Raw genomic sequence first — 17886 nt, 5'->3', positions numbered from 1 at the left:
CATATCCTCACCTCCACTCTGCAGGATATAGTCCACATATACACACCTCCACTCTGCAGGATAAAGTCCACATGAACTACTTTCACTCTGCAGGACACAGTCCACATGAACACCCTCCACTCTATATGCTACAGTCCACAGAAACAACCTCCACTCTATATGATAGAGTCCATGGAAACAATTTCCAATCTGCAGGATACAGTCCATGGGAATAACCTCCACTCTACAGGATACAGTCGACAGGAACAATCTTCACTCTGCAGGGTACAGTACACATGAACAGCTTCTACTCTCCAACATACAGTCCACATGAACAACATCCACTCTGCAGGATACAGTCCCATGTGAACAGCCTCCACTCTCCAGGATACAGTCATCAGGAACCCCCCTCCACTGGGCATGATACAGCCCACATGAACAGCCTCCACTCTGCAGGATACAGTCGACAGAAACAACTTTCACTCTGCAGGGTACAGTCCACATGAACAACCTCCACTCTATATGATACAGTCCACAGTAACAACCTCCACTCTGTAGGATACAGTTCATGGGAACAACCTCCAATCTGCAGGATACAGTCCATGGGAAATAACCTCCATTCTGCAGGATACAGTCAACAAGAACAACCTTCACTCTGCAGGATACAGTCCACATAACCAAACAACCTTCACTCTGCAGGATACAGTCCACATGACCAGTCTCCACTCTCCAGGATACAGTTGTCAGGAACACACCTCCACTGGGCACGATACAGCCCACATGGACAGCCTCCACTCCGCAGGATACAGTTGACAGGAACAACCTTCATTCTGAAGGATACTGTCCCCATGAACAGCCTCAACTCTACAGGATACCGTTGACAGGAACAACCTTCACTCTGCAGGGTACCGTCCACATGAACAACCTCCACTCTATATGATACAGTCCACCGAGCAACCTCCACTCTATACAGTCCACAGGAACAACCTCCACTCTGAAGGATACAGTCCATGAGAACAACCTCCAATCTGCAGGATACAGTCCTTGGGAATAACCTCCACTTTGCAGGATACAGTCGATAGGAACAACCTTCACTCTGCAGGGTACAGTACACATGAACAGCCTCCACTCTCCAGGATACAGTCATCAGGAACATACCTCCACTGGGCATGATACAGTCCACATGAGCAGCCTCCACTCTGCAGGATGCAGTCCACATGAACAGCCTCCACTCTCCAGGATACAGTCCACATGAACAACCTCCACTCTGCAGAATACAGTCCATATGACCAACCTCCACTATGCAGAATACAGTCCATATGAATAGCCTCCACTCTGCAGGATACAGTTCACATGAACAACCTCCATTCTCCAGGATACAGTACACATGACCAGCCTCCACACTGCAGGATACATTTCACATGAAAAACCTTCACTCTCCAGGATACAGTCCCCATGAACAACCTTCACTCTGCAGTATACAGTCCACATGAACAGCATCCACTCTGCAAGATACAGTCCACATGAATAACCTTCATTCTGCAGGATACAGTCCACATGAACAACCTCTACTCTCCAGGATACAGTCCACATGAACAACCCCCACTCTACAGCATACAGCCCACATGAACAACTTCCATTCTGCTGGATAGTGGGTACATCTTTTATGTTAGTTTTCAGGTTTAAAAAATTCAGTAATTTTTTCAGTAAGAAAGTAGGAATTTTTACTTATTCACTATTATATGTATGCTTAAAGAAGAAACTTTCAGAATCAGTAGAGCAAAGGGTTAGAATGTGTCCCATCTGTAGAGAGCACTCTACAGATACAAACAATCTTGGTGTCATACTTTGAACTTATGGCTAATTTACACATGTCCCCTTATATTCTTCCAGGCCTTTTTTCAATGTTCATTTTATACTGGTGTTTATATATGCTTTTTCATTTGTGGGTTAAATGTGTACATGTCCTTCTTAGCAGTAGGAGTCTAATTCCAGAGCACTTTGAGACGTGTGGGGTAATATTTCCTGAAGTAGAGCTATAGATTGTTCACTTTATATTTTCCTCCATCGACTTAGTCTTTTATATCCTTTCCAGACACTGTGTTTTATGAGTCAGTTAATAAGTATCAGGCCCTGTATTAGTCTATTTTCTAAAGCTATATCAAATACTTGCAGCTGGGGAATGAATGAAGAAATAGGTTTATTTATGTTGAAGTTTTGGAGGCTGAGAGTCCACGACTGAGTGTTTCTATTTGCAGGATCTCTGGTGAGGGCGTCCTGGCCAATGTACCATAGTGCCAGAAGCCCATATGTGAGAGAGAGGGCATGGTGAGATGGGAAGTCACAGAGAGAAATCCATGGGCCATTTTTTTTCTCTTATAAAACCTCTTTCTCCAGGGAACTAGCTGGTATCCCATGGGACTACTTTAATTCACTCCGAGGACAGCGCCCTGAATAACCAGAACATGTCCTGCTAGGCCCCAGCTCTTCAAAGTTCTACTGTCTCAACCTGACCTTCATGGAACCACGCTTCTAGCCCATGAACGCTTTGGAGACATGTCACATGCAAACCATAGAAAGCCCATTCAGTACTTTTTTCATCAGTTTAGCTTCTGAAATTGTGCACATGACATGGCAACGTCTCTGGTCTTTGATTGCACCAGTTGTCCACCATTCTGTGCATACTCAAAGTAGGGTCCTGAGATACATAGATAGATAGACAGACAGACAGAATCGGCTCTTCTAGGTACCTGGCCAGCTGCAGGGGGCCCCAAAACTAAAACAGTTTTAAGGAGAATTGGACTGGGAAAGAAGGGGAAACTGGATTTCAGTGTACCCCTTTGTTTCCATTGTAATCTTATTTTGTATAATTGAAGAATCAAATAGGTTGTAGTTTAGAAAAATAAATATATACACTGATAAAAGCAGTTGTGGATAGGGAGCTTATTTATTTATTTATTTAGATTACAAGTTTGGATGAGAAAAATCCAAACTGAATTCTAGGAGCTCACAGGTTTCTTGCTTCTCTGCATTTCACTTTAACTGTCTGGGGCAGAACTACAGTTACTTGGGAAATTGTTCATTCAGCATCTTCTTACAGATAGACACCTTGTCATGTCTGAGCTCATTGATGTAAGGAGCATGCTGTATGACTTATCCTCTTGTGGGTGTTCCTGTAGTAAAAGCTTGGCCCCATTGTGGTGATGCTTGGGTGGTGAAATGTTTAAAGGGGATGGCTGGCAGACAGACACCTGCTTTAAACAGTGTTCAGCCTTATGACACTTATTCTACATTTGAAGCTAGATTTCCACTTTTACTGAATTGTGGAGATGAATTTTGTATGTATTGCACAGGTCTTGCTGCTTCTGTACATGAGATCTAGACACATAGTTACCGAACATCATGTGGCCCAACTGAGTATGACTAATTCTACTTTCATTAGCACTGAGTCAACAAATCTAGTACATTTTCCATGTTGTAGTCAGGGCTGCTTCATTGAAGAAAACATTCCCCAGTGCCTTTTCCTTATTGTGGTGCTTTGGGTGTGAGGGCATATTTCGTAGACATATTTTCTTCAGAATGGAACCATATTTCATATTTTAAACAACCACTATTTCTGAGCATAGTCAGGCTGGCAGCCATGACAGCCATGTGGATGAGTGGGGAAAAGGCACTGTCAGCTGCAAGGCTTCAGGACTGAGGCCGGGTCCATTGCGCATCCCTTTGCCAACCATCCCTCTTGCCCTCACATGTCATCCTTTTCCTTTCTTTCCCCAAAGGTGGCCAGAGTTGAATACATTTTTCTAGTTTCAGGTCTGGAATGACTGAATAAGCAAAGAATGTTCTTTTTATTCTCACTCCTGGCACATGCTGGTGCCCTAAGATGCTAAGAAAAGTTTGTTTTGGAAGGGTGGGTGTCCAGGCTGTGTCATGGTCAGAACTGTGAGAAGAGATGGTCAGAGTCCTTCTGGATTCTACTAGCTTCCTAGGAGGCCTTGAAGTCTGAAGTTCAGTGGTCACTTTACTGTGCCATGGCTGGCTGTATCTTCCTTAGCTAATTGCTGACATCATCTGAGTACTGGGCTTTTGTGTTTCCTTTGGTTTATTTTATTTATTTATTTATTTATTTATTTATTTATTTGACAGAGAAAGAAGAAGAGAGATGGGTTTACTGATTAAATGAGGGCTATCTGAGGCCAACATATGAACTTAGGTGATATCTTTTGGAGAAAAGTGCCACGTTCTGTCCATGTTAGTATAAACAATGATTGCCCAAAGAAAGGCATGTTTGAACTGGATCAGTAGCAAATAGGAGTGGGTCCAGCATGGGCATCATTTACCGAGGGAACAAGTCAGTACTAGTGAGCCGCAGGAAAGCAAAGGCCAGGGTAGGTGGTCCCAACAGAGTGTGGAGGCTGGACCAGGAAGGTCTGACTAGGAGGAAGGGCTGAGGGCTGGGAGCAGTGTCCTAGGCCCTGGAACTGCACTGTACAACACATGGGAAGCGTCAACATGGAATAGGCAGAGCTGTGCAACTTGTCTGGGTCCTGGACAAGGGAGAGATGGGAAGCCCATTACCACACGAGAAGTTCTGCCTTCCAAGAAGCAGGAGCCTGTGACCAGATGAAGGACTTTGATCAATGGACCCACGGGGCACAGGACCAGCATCTGAGGGAGATGGCATAGCTATATCACCTGCTTTCATTACTCTCCTTTTGTAGGACCTGGGGCAGGCTGAGCCTGGGATGGGAATGAAGAGGGCTTGACTGTGGCAGTTGGTGAAGGCAGATGTGGGGTTGGCAGGAGGGACACACTGCTGGTGACCTTCTTCTAACCATCAGTTCTGATTTTCAAATAGCTGAGAGTCAGGATTCTAAATATTTAATGACAGTAAAACCCACCAAGAAGTTTTTAGATGAAGTTGTGAGACCTTTTAGAAAACAGCAACTAGGTATGTGTGCCTGCCTGTGAGCAGTGCTCCGAGCTTGGGCATGATTACGGTTTGAGCTCAGGGCTGAAAGGTGGCCCTCCTTGTTAGGCCAAGAGGAGCCCCTCATGTGGAAGGCAAGCCTGGCCCAAGGCCTCCCACCGGCCATGTGACCTGCAAGGCCCCACTCTTTTCTTGCCATCCTCCCTGGGGACATGGCACAGGGGTTATTCTGCCTCCTTCCAAATTCCCAACCTGATAACGCAGCTCTGTATTCCCTCCCTGGAGAATGGCCTTGGTGAGGAGTGGGTGCCAGGCTCAGCTGCTTCCTAAACACACACTCAGCTATGTGGCCTTCTTGGCCCTTGCTAACTCCACTGTACCCCGAGGAAAGGGCTCTGCTCCCCTGGTTCAGCAGGGCTTGGCTCCACATCTCTAATCCACACCACCTGGGCTTTTTGGCTTATGCCTGAAGTCCTTCCAGTTGAAGGCATCTGATGTAAACAGATTTTTTTTTGCAAGCCAAAGTTTTCTGCTTTTAGAGCAATGCTTTTCTCATCTGTTCCTGAGACAGAGGTGCTGCAGTCTGAATGAACGAAATGGTAGGAGAAGGAGGGAAGCAAGAATGATAACAGAAAGCAAAATTTCCAAACCCTTATTGCATCAAAATGTTTCATGCCTTTAGAACACTATAAATTGGTTGTCATTTTTAAGGTTACATTGCAAACCAGATCAGCATTTTGTTCATGGCTACAATAAATGTCACCAAGATTTTCTTTTTTCTTTATTTTTTTTGTCACACCCTTCTCTATCTCACATACACACCATCCCTTGAAATCCTTGGTTCCCAGGGGGACTGACTAGTGTTGAGTCCATGGATATCAGATGCATTGGAATCAAAAGCATTAATGTTCTGCTTTGTGTGACACTGTTGAAGGGAGACTTGACATTTGCATTGGTTTTCCCATTGCGGAGGGAGGGGAAGCATCTGTGAACGTGGTTTGTGCTCTGCACCTGGCGGGTGGTGTCTGTGTCAGGTGGGGGGAAGGGCTCAGAGCACTGGGGGTCTCTCTGCTCCTGAAAAAGCAGAAAGGAAATTCTCCTTGATTAAACATCTTGCCCAGTTAAGTTGACCCATCAGTGGTTTCTAGGGAATTGTCATCCACACCATTCACATGGTAGCATCCATTAGGCAGCAGTGGGACATGATGAATGGCTGCTCCGCTTGCCTCAAGAACTTAGGCCAAGAGCTGGACTGTCTGAAGGCGGAGTGGAACCTAGTATTCAAAATATGGGGACACTGAGTGGCGGAAAGGCGAGACCCTGTGAGGCTTCAGAAGAGGGGACCAGCATAGTCATGTAGTCAGAAGCCTTGGTAGCATCTTGGCTCAGTCCCTTAGGAGAGGTCTGCAAGTTGCCTGATCCTCTGAGTTTTCATTTCCTCATCAGCTAACAGGAACAACCTTTATAGTAGGACCTTTTAGCATGACTGAAAGGGTTCAAAGGACTTAGCAGTCAGCAGCTCCAGGCCAGGGCTGGTCTCTGAAAACTATCTGAGTTTCTCCGGCTTTCTTGTCTCCTTCCTTCCTGCTCTAGGAAATGTTGGGAGCAGTTCATGGTAGGCTGGGTAGGTGGTGAGTCAGCAGAGCTATGGCAAGTGGGTTTAGGTGCCATCAGCAGTGATGTAATAACGTGTTTAATCTTGAGAGCTTATAAAGAACAGAACCACCAACAGGTCACTAAGAGCCATAGCTGCTCTGGCTGGAGCTGAGAGGCAGAGCATAGGTGTGTTTCTACCAGTTAACCCGTGTGCACACTCGGAAGACCCCTGGGCCCTGTCACTTTTCCTTTAATATTCCTAAACCACGTGGGTCTTCCTAACCCAGAATGACACCATGACTTCATAGGATAAGGACTGTGGAGGTATGACCCTGACCATGGCCTCTGTCTCAGGTGTCCCCCTGCGAGCGGTGCCGCTGTGAAGCCAACGGTGAGGTGCTGTGCACAGTGTCGGCGTGCCCCCAGACGGAGTGTGTGGACCCCGTGTACGAGCCCGACCAGTGCTGCCCCATCTGCAAGAACGGTAGGTGGATTGGGACAAGCCTGCCTCAGCTTCCCCACAGCTCAACATGTTCATGCCCCGCACATGGTGGAGTACAAGCAAATGTGCATGTGATCTACAGGCCTCAGATGCGCACAGATGGAGGTGGCTGTGGGTCAAGGAAATGTCCTGTTTATTTTAGCCCCTGCTTCTTTGGGGAGAAATTTAATTTCTACCATTGAAGAAAGTCACTTATGTTTTTAAAATATTTATTTATTTATTTGAGAGAGAGAGAGAGAGAAAGAGAGAAAGCCAGATAGAGAGAGGGAATGGGCATGTCAGGGCCTTTAGCCACTGCAAACGAACTCCAGACGCATGTACCAACTTATGCATCTGGCTTAATGTGTGCACTGGGGAACTGAACCTGGTTCCTTTGGCTTTGCAGACAAATAGCTGCTAAGCTATCTATCCAGCCCTAAGTCACTTATTTTAATTTAACTTTGTTCCTTCAATGTTTCTTTTTTTCTCCAAGCAAATCAAACAAGCTAGTTGGGTTCATTTACTCTTTATTACTAAGTGAATTAAATTGGAACATAATTGAATATTTTCATAAGCAAATTAGACAGGAAGAGAGGCTTTTCTCCCCCCAGAGAGAGCCCTTCCCACATCAAAGGCCAGATGTGCTTTATGAACAGAAGAGGAACACCAGAGCATCCTTGATCCTCAGGTGTCCAGGGAGGCTGTGTCCTCATTGTAATGAGGAAGGCTTCTCCTGGAGCTGAGGCAAGAACACTAGTCTGGGCCTCACTCTACAAGAGAGTGTCTGATCAAAGTGCATTCTTGATCAGAATGCTCAAGGGGACCCACAAATCAATTGGGTGATGGTCAAAGAGGTTGAAGGTCACTTAGAAAGAAGAGAGTGGAATCAGGAGACACAAGCAGTAACCCAGCATCTGAGTGTTTCCCCCATAGTCGAGATCAGACCTTTTGGATGACGTTGCCTTGAGCAGCATATGCTACTAGGCTTCCTCGTGGAAGTAGTGCAGGGCTGCCCTGTGACACCCTCGGCTGTTGTATGCGGGTTTGATGCCATGTGGTGCAGGTTTTGTAAGTGGCAGTCAAGCTGTGGGTAAATTGTCACACAGAGATATTGATGGTGGTCAGACATGGATTCCAAAGAAACCTTAGACCCACACTATCCAAATTTTCATATAATATGCTGCCACACTTTTGAAATACATAAATAAAAGATGACGATTATGCTGGAGATCAGTAGTGTTGGTAGTTTGAATGTGAATGTATGTCCCCCATTCTGAGCAGCTCAACTTTAACTTTAGCTAAGCAACTTCTATCTCCAGCCCCGCTGGAGGAGGTGTCGCCGGGGACAGACCTGGGATTTCAGCCCTCAGGTGTGTGTGGGGGGGCAGATCTTGAGCCCTGCCCTAAGGTGTGCAAAGAGCAGTTTGCACTGCTGGCATTCGTGTTTGGTGCTTACTGGCTTCTGATGGCTTCTCTGTGCTGTGATCTACAGACGGAGAAGCTTCTCCTGCTGTGGGTGGTGTTCCTCTGCATTCTGAAAGCCTGCAATAAACCGTTTCCTCCCATAAGCAACTTCTGCTTGGATGTTTGTCCCAGGAATGAGTTTCTGACCACAACAGGTAGTCTGAAGGATCAAGGCCACCGTGTTAGGAATGTGTTAACTGTGGGGGCATGCTCATCCTGTGACCACACGTGGTCAGCGTTCCAGGAGAAATGTTGCACAGTGTCTCACGTGGGCTTGCTGGTTCTTCTGTGTTACATGGAAACTATGAATGTGATTCTGCTTTATGTGAGACTGAGGAAGTCTTTAAATGTGGATATAATCTTTTAAGAAATGATGTCAAATATAACTGTGAGGTAGAGGGGACTCAACTCAGTCTGCTTTGCCAGTGTAAAGCAGCTTTGAAAGAACAGAACAGGGTTGAGGAAATGAGCAGGTGCAGACCAAGAGGCCTGCAGTGTCTCTGGAGCCAGCATGTGGCACTTTGCCAGCCTGGCGAGGCACTGCTGCCAGCACCTCAGATGCCAAGAGACTGCCAACACTGACTTAGGCACAGCATCATTGTGGGAGAGGTGAGGCTGGGTACTGTCTTCTCCTCCAGCCAGATGACAGTCAGTGAGTGGCTTGAGCATGTTTCCTCTTGTCATTTATGATTCTAAGCAAAATTTCAGCATCAGCTACCCATGAGATTCTAGTTAGGACGGTTCCAATGGATGAAAAGTTAGAATTCTAAACCCTGTGTCTTTTGTATCAGCCTTTGCCAATAGAAAAAAACAAATCAGAACACTGGTAAAGTTGAGACAATTGTCCGATGAACAGCTACATACCCTCTCTATTTGTGCACCATTGATACTGTGCTTCATTTGAAGTTCATCTTTTTCCTGCCTTAACTTTAGCAATCTTACAACCCAGCTCTGCAAATCCGAGGTCCATTAGCATTGGTACCTGTGCACACAGAGAAGCTTCCATTTTCCCAACAAGCGGAACTTTTGAGTAGAGACAAAGTTTCTTTGCAGTTTGTTTTGCCATTAGGATTTATCCTATTTAGGGGGCAGAGTCATAGAAAACCTTTAAAATATACTTGAGTTCATTTTTTCATGTATATCTTAAGGTTTATAAAAAACTAATATGATTTATTTCTGCTTTCACTTAATATTATTTATTTTAAATGAATTTTATTTTTGAGTAAAGAAAATGCGTGGCATTGTAATTTTTTAAAAGCTAGGCAGTGGGGGAGACAGTTTAATCAGTAAAATGTTAGCTTTGCAAGCATGGATCCTATTCTCAGAACACACATGAGGAAAGCCAGGCATGGTGCTGTACTCTTGTAACCCTAGTGCTGGTCATAGAGGCCAGTGGCTCCCTGAAGCTCACAGGGCAACCTGTCAAGCCTACTTGGAAAGTATCAGGCCAGTGAGAGACCCTATCTCAAAAACAGGGTTGGGAGTGGGTGGTTCCTGAAGAGCAGCACCTGAGGTGGTCTCCTGACCTCCATATGCATATATATATATATATATATATATATATATATATATATATATATATATGCACCTGCACACAGACATACTAATTTAAAAAGACCCCCAAAGTAAGGTGAACTCAGTGATCATATTTCACTATTGAAATGATGGGTTTAAAAGAATATGTAGTGTTGCTGGGATGGTTCTTAATCAGTGCTACACCGTTAGGGGCAGTATGAGGTAACTCATGGATTTATGGTGGCCCGTTAGGAATGATGGGCTTAGAAGAGAATATGTAATGGTTGTGGATGATAAACTTGTAGAGGTTCACTCTTAGGTAATGCTGCTCTGTTACAGGAAGTGTAAGTTGAGCTACGGCATGGGTTTTGTTGTGGCCCATTTAAGATTTTAGCATGATGATGATGTTGTTCTAAAATATATTTATATGATTGAAATCTTTGCATTAAGAGATCTGAGCCAATTATATCAGATGGCAACAACTTCTTATTTTGAGGACTACAGCTTATAAATAAACTGAAATGTATTTATAATGCTTACAAAATCTTGTTTTATTCACCAGAAAGAACTTGGCTTAGTATGATCTCTATTTGTAGGATATTCTGACCTTCACAGTGAAAATCTGGGATAGAATTCTAACTAAAAGATATTTGCTTGCAAACAAAAATGAAATCCATTTCTGTCAAAAATGAATACTTTGTAGCAATTGACTGAGACTAATGAATCATTTACAGTGGTCTAAGTCTGCTTCCTCCACACACAAACAATGCATTTATAAAAACAGATGGTTTCTGATATACTGCCACTTAGAGGACATGAGAAGTAGATGCTTTATATGAAAGTCAGTGTTTGGGTAGACCTAGCTGGGTGAAATGTGAAGGTTTAACGTTTGATCTTGGCAGAGTGACCTGTCATCACCTTGCTAGGATGTCCTGACCCATAGTATTAAACAGCTCTTCTTTCACAGAAGGAAAATTACAGTTTACTTGCTAGGTGTCATGTGCACTTACATCAAAGCAGCCAAAGTTGAAACCAAGGATGTCTTGAATATAAATAAATGATCACAAATGAAATCAGCTTAATATATTCACTTTGTTGACTGGTGTAGGTCACTCTCTCAAGCTCTCTTTCTTTTGATAAAATGAATGTTTTCTGGCATTTCTTGGCTTTTTCCAGAGTGATACAAATGGCAAGTTGCTACATTAACTTTCAGAGGCTCTGGCTTTCTCACAGCGTCCTGTGCTCACTACCGCCTGGTCGTAGGTGCACGTGTCAGTTGTAAGTAGGAGCTCCACCCAGTGGTCAGATCGGCTCTGCACGAGGGTGTTGTCCCCACTGCATGGGGACCAGGCAGAGGACTGACATGGAACATGGTGTTGGTGCGGGGAAATCAGGGCCATGCTTGATTACTGTGCCTCTCCGAGGTGGAACTTATGCCGTCATGGGATTGTGATGTGTAACCACAATATCATGGACATTGTCATTACTTATGGATGATGATATAATGTCCATAAAAATAAAAAGTTCAAAATATTAGAATACTTGATTTTAGCAAGATTAGAGTTTAAATAATAATCACCTGTTTTCTGGGCATGGTGGCATAGGCCTATAATCCAGGCTAAGAGACTGAGGCAGGAGGATTGCAAGTCAAGGCTAGACTAGGTAACCTATCCAGATTCAGGCTCAAGTGCAAAGTAAAAAACAAGGCTGTAAATATAGCTTAGTAGTAGAGTGCTTGTCTAGCATGTGTGAGGTCCTGGTTTCGATCCACAGTACCAAAGTGAAAATTAAAAAATGAAATTACCTGCTCTCTGTATACCAGCAATAAACACATAGAAACAAATGCAAAATGTAAAACAGTTTCAAATAACAAAACAAATAGTTGCAACAAGTGAAGTGTACCCTCTAGGCTACATTTATAATATCCACACTGTGAGCAAATGTATGCAATATGTGCATCTGACAAATTTCAGTGACTATAACATATTACAACAGAGTAGGAAATGAAAGGGAGAAAAAATATAATGGAGATGATCAAATCTCTGTACGTTGGTATTTTTTCCCTAATTTCTGTTATCAAAAAGATGTCTGTTCTCACTGTGTTTATGTACCAGATGGCCACCACTATTTTGTCTCACTGTATTCCCATTATATAGCCTGTTTGTGTGTGTGTCCGTGTCCGTGTCCGTGTCCGTGTCCGTGTGTGTGTGTGTGTGTGTGTTTGTGTGTGTGTGTGTGTGTGTGTGTGTGTCTATGAACTGAATGTCCTATTTTAAGAAAAATTAGTTAGTGGTAACTTAAGGTGAATCTTCTGATTCCTAAAATAGTCACCTAGAAAGCATACAAGGGAATTTAACATGACACACTAAAATGAGTCATGATAAAAAGAAAACCAAGGCTCATAGTGGTAGACACCTTTAATGCCAGCCCTCAGGAGGCAGAGATAGAAGGATCTCCATGAGCTCAGGGCCACCCCAGGTCCGGCTGGACTAGAGTGAAAACCTACCTCAAGAAAACAGAGCCAAAAATATAAATAAATAAAAAGAAGATAAAAGAAAGGAAGAAAATCAAGGAGAAACAAGCAAAACAGAGAAAATGAGAGAAAACCAATTGATAGTATATATGCTCTTAATAATCAAGCTCCCAATACTTGAAATAAAAATTGTAAAATTGAAAGAAAGATAGAAACTTAAGTATTTGTATTTAGAAATGTCAGCATGGCATTAATAATTATATAAAACCTAGGAACAAAATGGCAAGGTTCTAGCAAACCTGTATGAGCTGTCAGCTGACATGACCTGGGTGGTAAGATTGTAGTACACACCACCAGCCACTGGAGAGTACTCAGTTAAGCTAATTGCAGCCAGGCATTCTGTAGTACAGACCAAATGCTAAGCTATAAAACAATTATCCATAAACTTGAAATGTTTAACCATACAAAGAATGTTCTTAGAATTAGCAACAGAAGAAAATAGGGGGAATTAGAAGACATTTGTAAATTAAATTTGTTTATTTTGAGGTACCCATAAGTCAATGAATAAATCAGAGAATTGTATAAAATACTTTTACTGATAAAAAAAGAAAACCATGTGTCAGAATTAATGGAGTGAGACTGAAGTTGTGCTGAGAAGGAAATGGGATTCTCAAGGCAGTGATGCATGGGTCCATCTTAAAGAAAAAGAAGAAAAACCTAAATAAAAATATAAGCAGAAATAAATTAAGTAGAAAACCCAAAAGCCTAATGTTTTAGTTAGCACTTTTCTGCTGGTACTAAGTACCTGACAGAAATCAGCTTGTGGGAGGAAAGTTTTTATCTTGGCTTACAGTCTGCAGGGGAAGCTTCATGACGACGGGGAAAAGATGGTGGATCAGAGGGTGGACATCACTTCCTTGCCAACATCAGGTGGACAACAACCACATGAGTGTGAGCCAACTAATGCTGACAAGCCAGGGCTAACAAACTTGAAGGTCCACCCCCAATAACACACCTCTTCCAGCAATGCTGCCCATCGCAAATTGCCAGCAGCTGAGGATTTAGCATTCAGGACACACAAGTTCATGGGGAACATATAATTCAAACCACCACTCTTAGGAAAAGGTCATTATAACCAAGTTGTTAATTCTTTGTAAGCAATAAAATAATACAACCTTCACTAAACTTAAGAAAAAAAAATCGGGGAATTAGTTAAGAACTACAGAAGGACATTACTAACAATCCCCTAAAAGTTAAAATAATCAAAAGACAGTATTATGAACAGATTAGTACTAAGAAATTAGAAAGGTTGAAAGCAATAGACAAATTCCTTAAAACCACAAATAACAATTCAAATTAATTTTCAAGACTTTCTAAAAATAAAAGTCTAGACCTACATGTCTTTCCTAGTTAAATATCAGAAACAGTCAAAGAAGAAACTATACAAATGCTTCACATCAGTTTAGTCTTGAATTGATTCTAACCGTGACTCTGAAGCCACGCAGGAGTTCACATGCATAAAGAAACTACAGATGCAGTGGCTTCATGAACTCAGATGGAAAACTCTGAGGAAATATTAACCTGAATTCAACACCATGAAAAGGATTAAATACTCTAGAGATGGTATTTATTCTGGCAATAAAATTCTGACTTAATGTCTGAAAAATCACTGAATTAATTACATTGAATTAATAAGATGAATGAAACAAAAGCCACAGATCTTAACTGATGCAAAGAAGGTATTTGACAAGGTCTAACACTCCATCATAACTAATGCTCTCAGTAAATTAGGTGCAGAAGGTAACTCTTCAGTCTGATAAGGGGTAAGTGAATAATTCATGGCTAATAGTTTTTGTAAGCATTCCCATAGTACTGCTGACTCTCTTCATGGGTGGGAGAGAGAGAGTGATGTCTTGAATGTTAATAAAAACATCAAAGAGTAAACACCTATTAGAACTAGTAAAGTATTATACTAGAGGAATATACAAAAAGTTAATTTACATTACATATATCGGTAATAAAAATGAAAATCATAAAATAATTTCTTACTTTGTGTTTTTAGTACATACCTGTAATTCTACCTGAATTATAAAAATTATGCATTTGAAACCCAACTTGAGCTCTTCAGGGAGACTCTGTCTCAGAAAAAAAGAATATTAAATAAAATAATTCTATATGGAATAATATCAAATGTCACAGAATAGTTAAAACTATAATTACTAAAAGAAATGCAAAATTCATGCATTTAAAACTATAAGGTATTGCTTAAAGAAATTAAAAGAAATAATAAGTGAAGGATTCAGTTATAGAAGACTCAGAATTGCTAAAATGATAATGCTTCGCAACTCAATGCACTTCTTGTATAAAACCAGCACACACTTTTATGAACAGAAAATGAGAAGCTAAGCCTAAAATTCATATAGGATAGATAAAACAATTTTCAAAAAGAACATAGTTGGACAAATATCATTATTCAATTTCATAACATACTAAAAAATTACAAGCATACTATAGTATTGGTGCATATTTATTTGTTTGTTCATTTGCTTATTGAGACTACCTCAAATTTACTATGTAGTCCAGGTTAACCTCAAACTTTCAGTGATCCTCTTGCATCTTTAAAGTGCTGTAGTTACACTTGAAATGAAAAAAATCATCCTTTCAGCAAATGATGCTAGGACAATTATATAATCACATAAAAGAGAGAAAAAAACTTAGACCCCTAGTTCAAATCTTCTACAAATATTAACACAAGTGGACCATAGACTGAAAGAAAAGAGCTTAAGATGTTCACTGTTTCTATCAGAAGGAAAACATTGTTATGACTTTAAGGGTGTTCAGAGTTCTTAGATTCAACATCAAGATAACACATAAAAGACGGATGAAATATCAAGTGTCATGAAAATTAAAGTCGTCTCCATTTCAAAACACAACACTAAAAAATGAAAAACTAATCCATAGATTATGAGAAAATATTTCAAAATCATACACTTGATAAAAAACTTAATCCAGATTATATGAAGAACACATATATAACTTGAAAACAAAAGTAACTTAAATGAGTAAAGACAGTGAATCTACACTTTATAGAAGATGAATGAATGCAAAATAACCAAATAAGACATTCTTAGGAGCCTTTGGGGAAATGAAGGTAAATAGCAAAATGAGATAATAAGAAACAGTTGTCATGAAGAAGACAAGCCCAAACCCTCGACATCGTTGATGTGACTGTAACGGAGCCTCCACCCACTAGGAATAACAATTTGACATTTTTGTAAAACATAAATAAATAAGGGCTGGGGCAATTTCTCGGTGGTGAAAGCCACTTGCTTGCAAATCTTACCAGCCTGGGATAAATTCCTCAATACCCACATAAAGCCAAATGCACAGAGCGACACATGCAGATGGAGTTTGACTGCAGAAGCTGGAGGCCCTGGTTCTCCCATATTCACTTCCTCTCTGCCTCCTTTCTCAAATAAATAAAATATTTAAAAAATATTAAATAAAAACCAAGCACACACCCCAATGATCCCATACTAGGATTCGAGCAAGCAAATTTTCAGCATATGTTCATACTAGGATATGTATGCAAATGTTTGTGACTGAATTTTATTTTTCTGTTTTCTGAGAGAGTTTCGTGGCTTGCACTGAACTCCAGCTCCTCCTATCTTTACTTTCCAAGTACTGGGTTGACAAGGCTATGTCACCGTACCCAGCTGTAAGATCGTTCTTAATAGCTATGAAACAATTTGAAATGTCCACCAGCTGTTGAATGAAAGCAGAAAATGCACTGCTAATAGACGCTGCCACGTTGATGAGATCTGGAAACTGGTTTCAAAAGACAATCCATTTCATGGTCCTGTTTATTTGAAATAAGGTATAAGAAAGCAAATTTATACACAAGGATAGTAAATTCTTTGAGGCTTAGGGCTGGCAACTGAGTGAAGTGACTCCAAGCACACGTTAAGGAGTTTATAGATATGGTGACATTTACATTAATTGAGTTGTGATGGCTACATAGTGAAATAATTTTACCAAAAATTGTTAAATTATACACTAAAAGTAGATGAGTCTTATGGTCTGCCAAGTATACTGGGATAAAAGTTCAAAAATTGTTCGTAGTCACTTAAATCGATCCCTGTGGCCATTCCCTTTTGCAGACTCCCACGGCAACTTTGCTACATACACATACTTTTATCATTTATTACACACTGGTTTTTCTATCTCAGGTCTAATGTCTATGCAATCTTCCTGTGTAAACCTGTTGAAGCCAAGACCCTCCTGATTAAATAATGCATTACTTACCTGCATTAGAATAAGAACTTCAGATAAATTAAATGTATCAGAGTTTATCTGAGCAAAGAAAAATTAATAGATCAAATTAAGCAAAATTGAGAAATAGAATCAGTCCAGATCGCCCCATCCAAAAGTGTGGACAAAAGAGGAACAGAGAGCTCCATGCTGTTGTGTAGATAGAAGAGCTACAGAGAGGGCTGAAGAGATGCCTCAGTAGTTAAGGTACTTGTCTGCAAAGTCTTAACGATCTGAGTTTGATTCCCCATTACACACGTAAAGCCAAATGCATAAAGTGGCAAGTGCTTCCCTAGATTGCAGTGGCTAGAGGCCCTGATCTGCCCTTTCTTTCTCTCTCTCTTTCTTTCTTTCTTTCTTTCTTCCTTTCTCCCTTTCTTTTTTCCTTCCCTCCTTCCTTCCTTCCTTCCTTCCTTCCTTCCTTCCTTCCTTCCTTCCTTCCTTCCTTCCTTCCTTCCTTCCTTTCTCTCTCTGTCTCCCCCCTTTTCTCTCTGCTTTCAAATAAAAGAGTATTAACTTAAAATAGAAGAAGGATAGAGAGCCCCATTCCACTCACTGTGTAGGCAGTTATCTTCTTTTAAAAATATTATTTACTTATTTAAGAGGGAGTTAGAGATAGAAAAAGAGAGAGAGGGAGAGAGAGAGAGGGAGAATGGGCATGCCAGGGCCTCCAGCCACTGCAAAGAATTCCAGACACATGTGCTACCTTGTGCATCAGGCTTATGTGGGTCCTGGGAAATCAAACTCTGGTTCTCTGGCTTTGCAGGAAAGTGCCTAAACCACTAAAGCTATTTCTCCAGCCCATGTAGCTAGTGAGCTTTTACAGACTAACCATGGAAGCAGAGCAGAAAAGTTCCTGATGGGCTACAGGTGAGGTCTGCCTTATCTGGCCATTGACTTATTAGAGTGTGGTCTGATCAAATGATTGCCTGTGATGGGCTGAAATCCAGATGTTTGATACAAAATTCAATTTTTCATTTAGATTTTGGTAGAATCTTACAGTAAGAAAACATACTCCAGCTAATACTCTACTATGTTTATTTTACCCCCTGGAGTATGAAGTTATAAAAATAGCAGGCATAAAAATGACAGAGCACTCAGCAGTGGGTCTTTCTACATTTTCTACATTCTGGGTTT

The 17886-nt window shown here is 41.4% G+C and overlaps 1 protein-coding gene across 1 annotated transcript in view; it reads left to right on the top strand.

Moving 5' to 3' along the window:
- Nucleotides 1–17886, top strand: part of Vwc2 (von Willebrand factor C domain containing 2) — a 119814-nt gene that overhangs the window by 19117 nt on the left and 82811 nt on the right. Inside the window, exon 3 of the mRNA XM_004652931.2 lies at nucleotides 6860–6989. Coding sequence (XP_004652988.2) covers nucleotides 6860–6989 — 130 coding nt within the window. The remainder of the gene's footprint in view (nucleotides 1–6859; nucleotides 6990–17886) is intronic.

This window comes from Jaculus jaculus, chromosome 16 (assembly GCF_020740685.1).
Source record: "Jaculus jaculus isolate mJacJac1 chromosome 16, mJacJac1.mat.Y.cur, whole genome shotgun sequence".
In the NCBI taxonomy this organism is placed as follows: Eukaryota; Metazoa; Chordata; class Mammalia; order Rodentia; family Dipodidae; genus Jaculus; species Jaculus jaculus.
The sequence above is the reverse complement of the archived record's forward strand: the minus strand, read 5'-3'. Positions and strand labels throughout refer to the sequence as shown.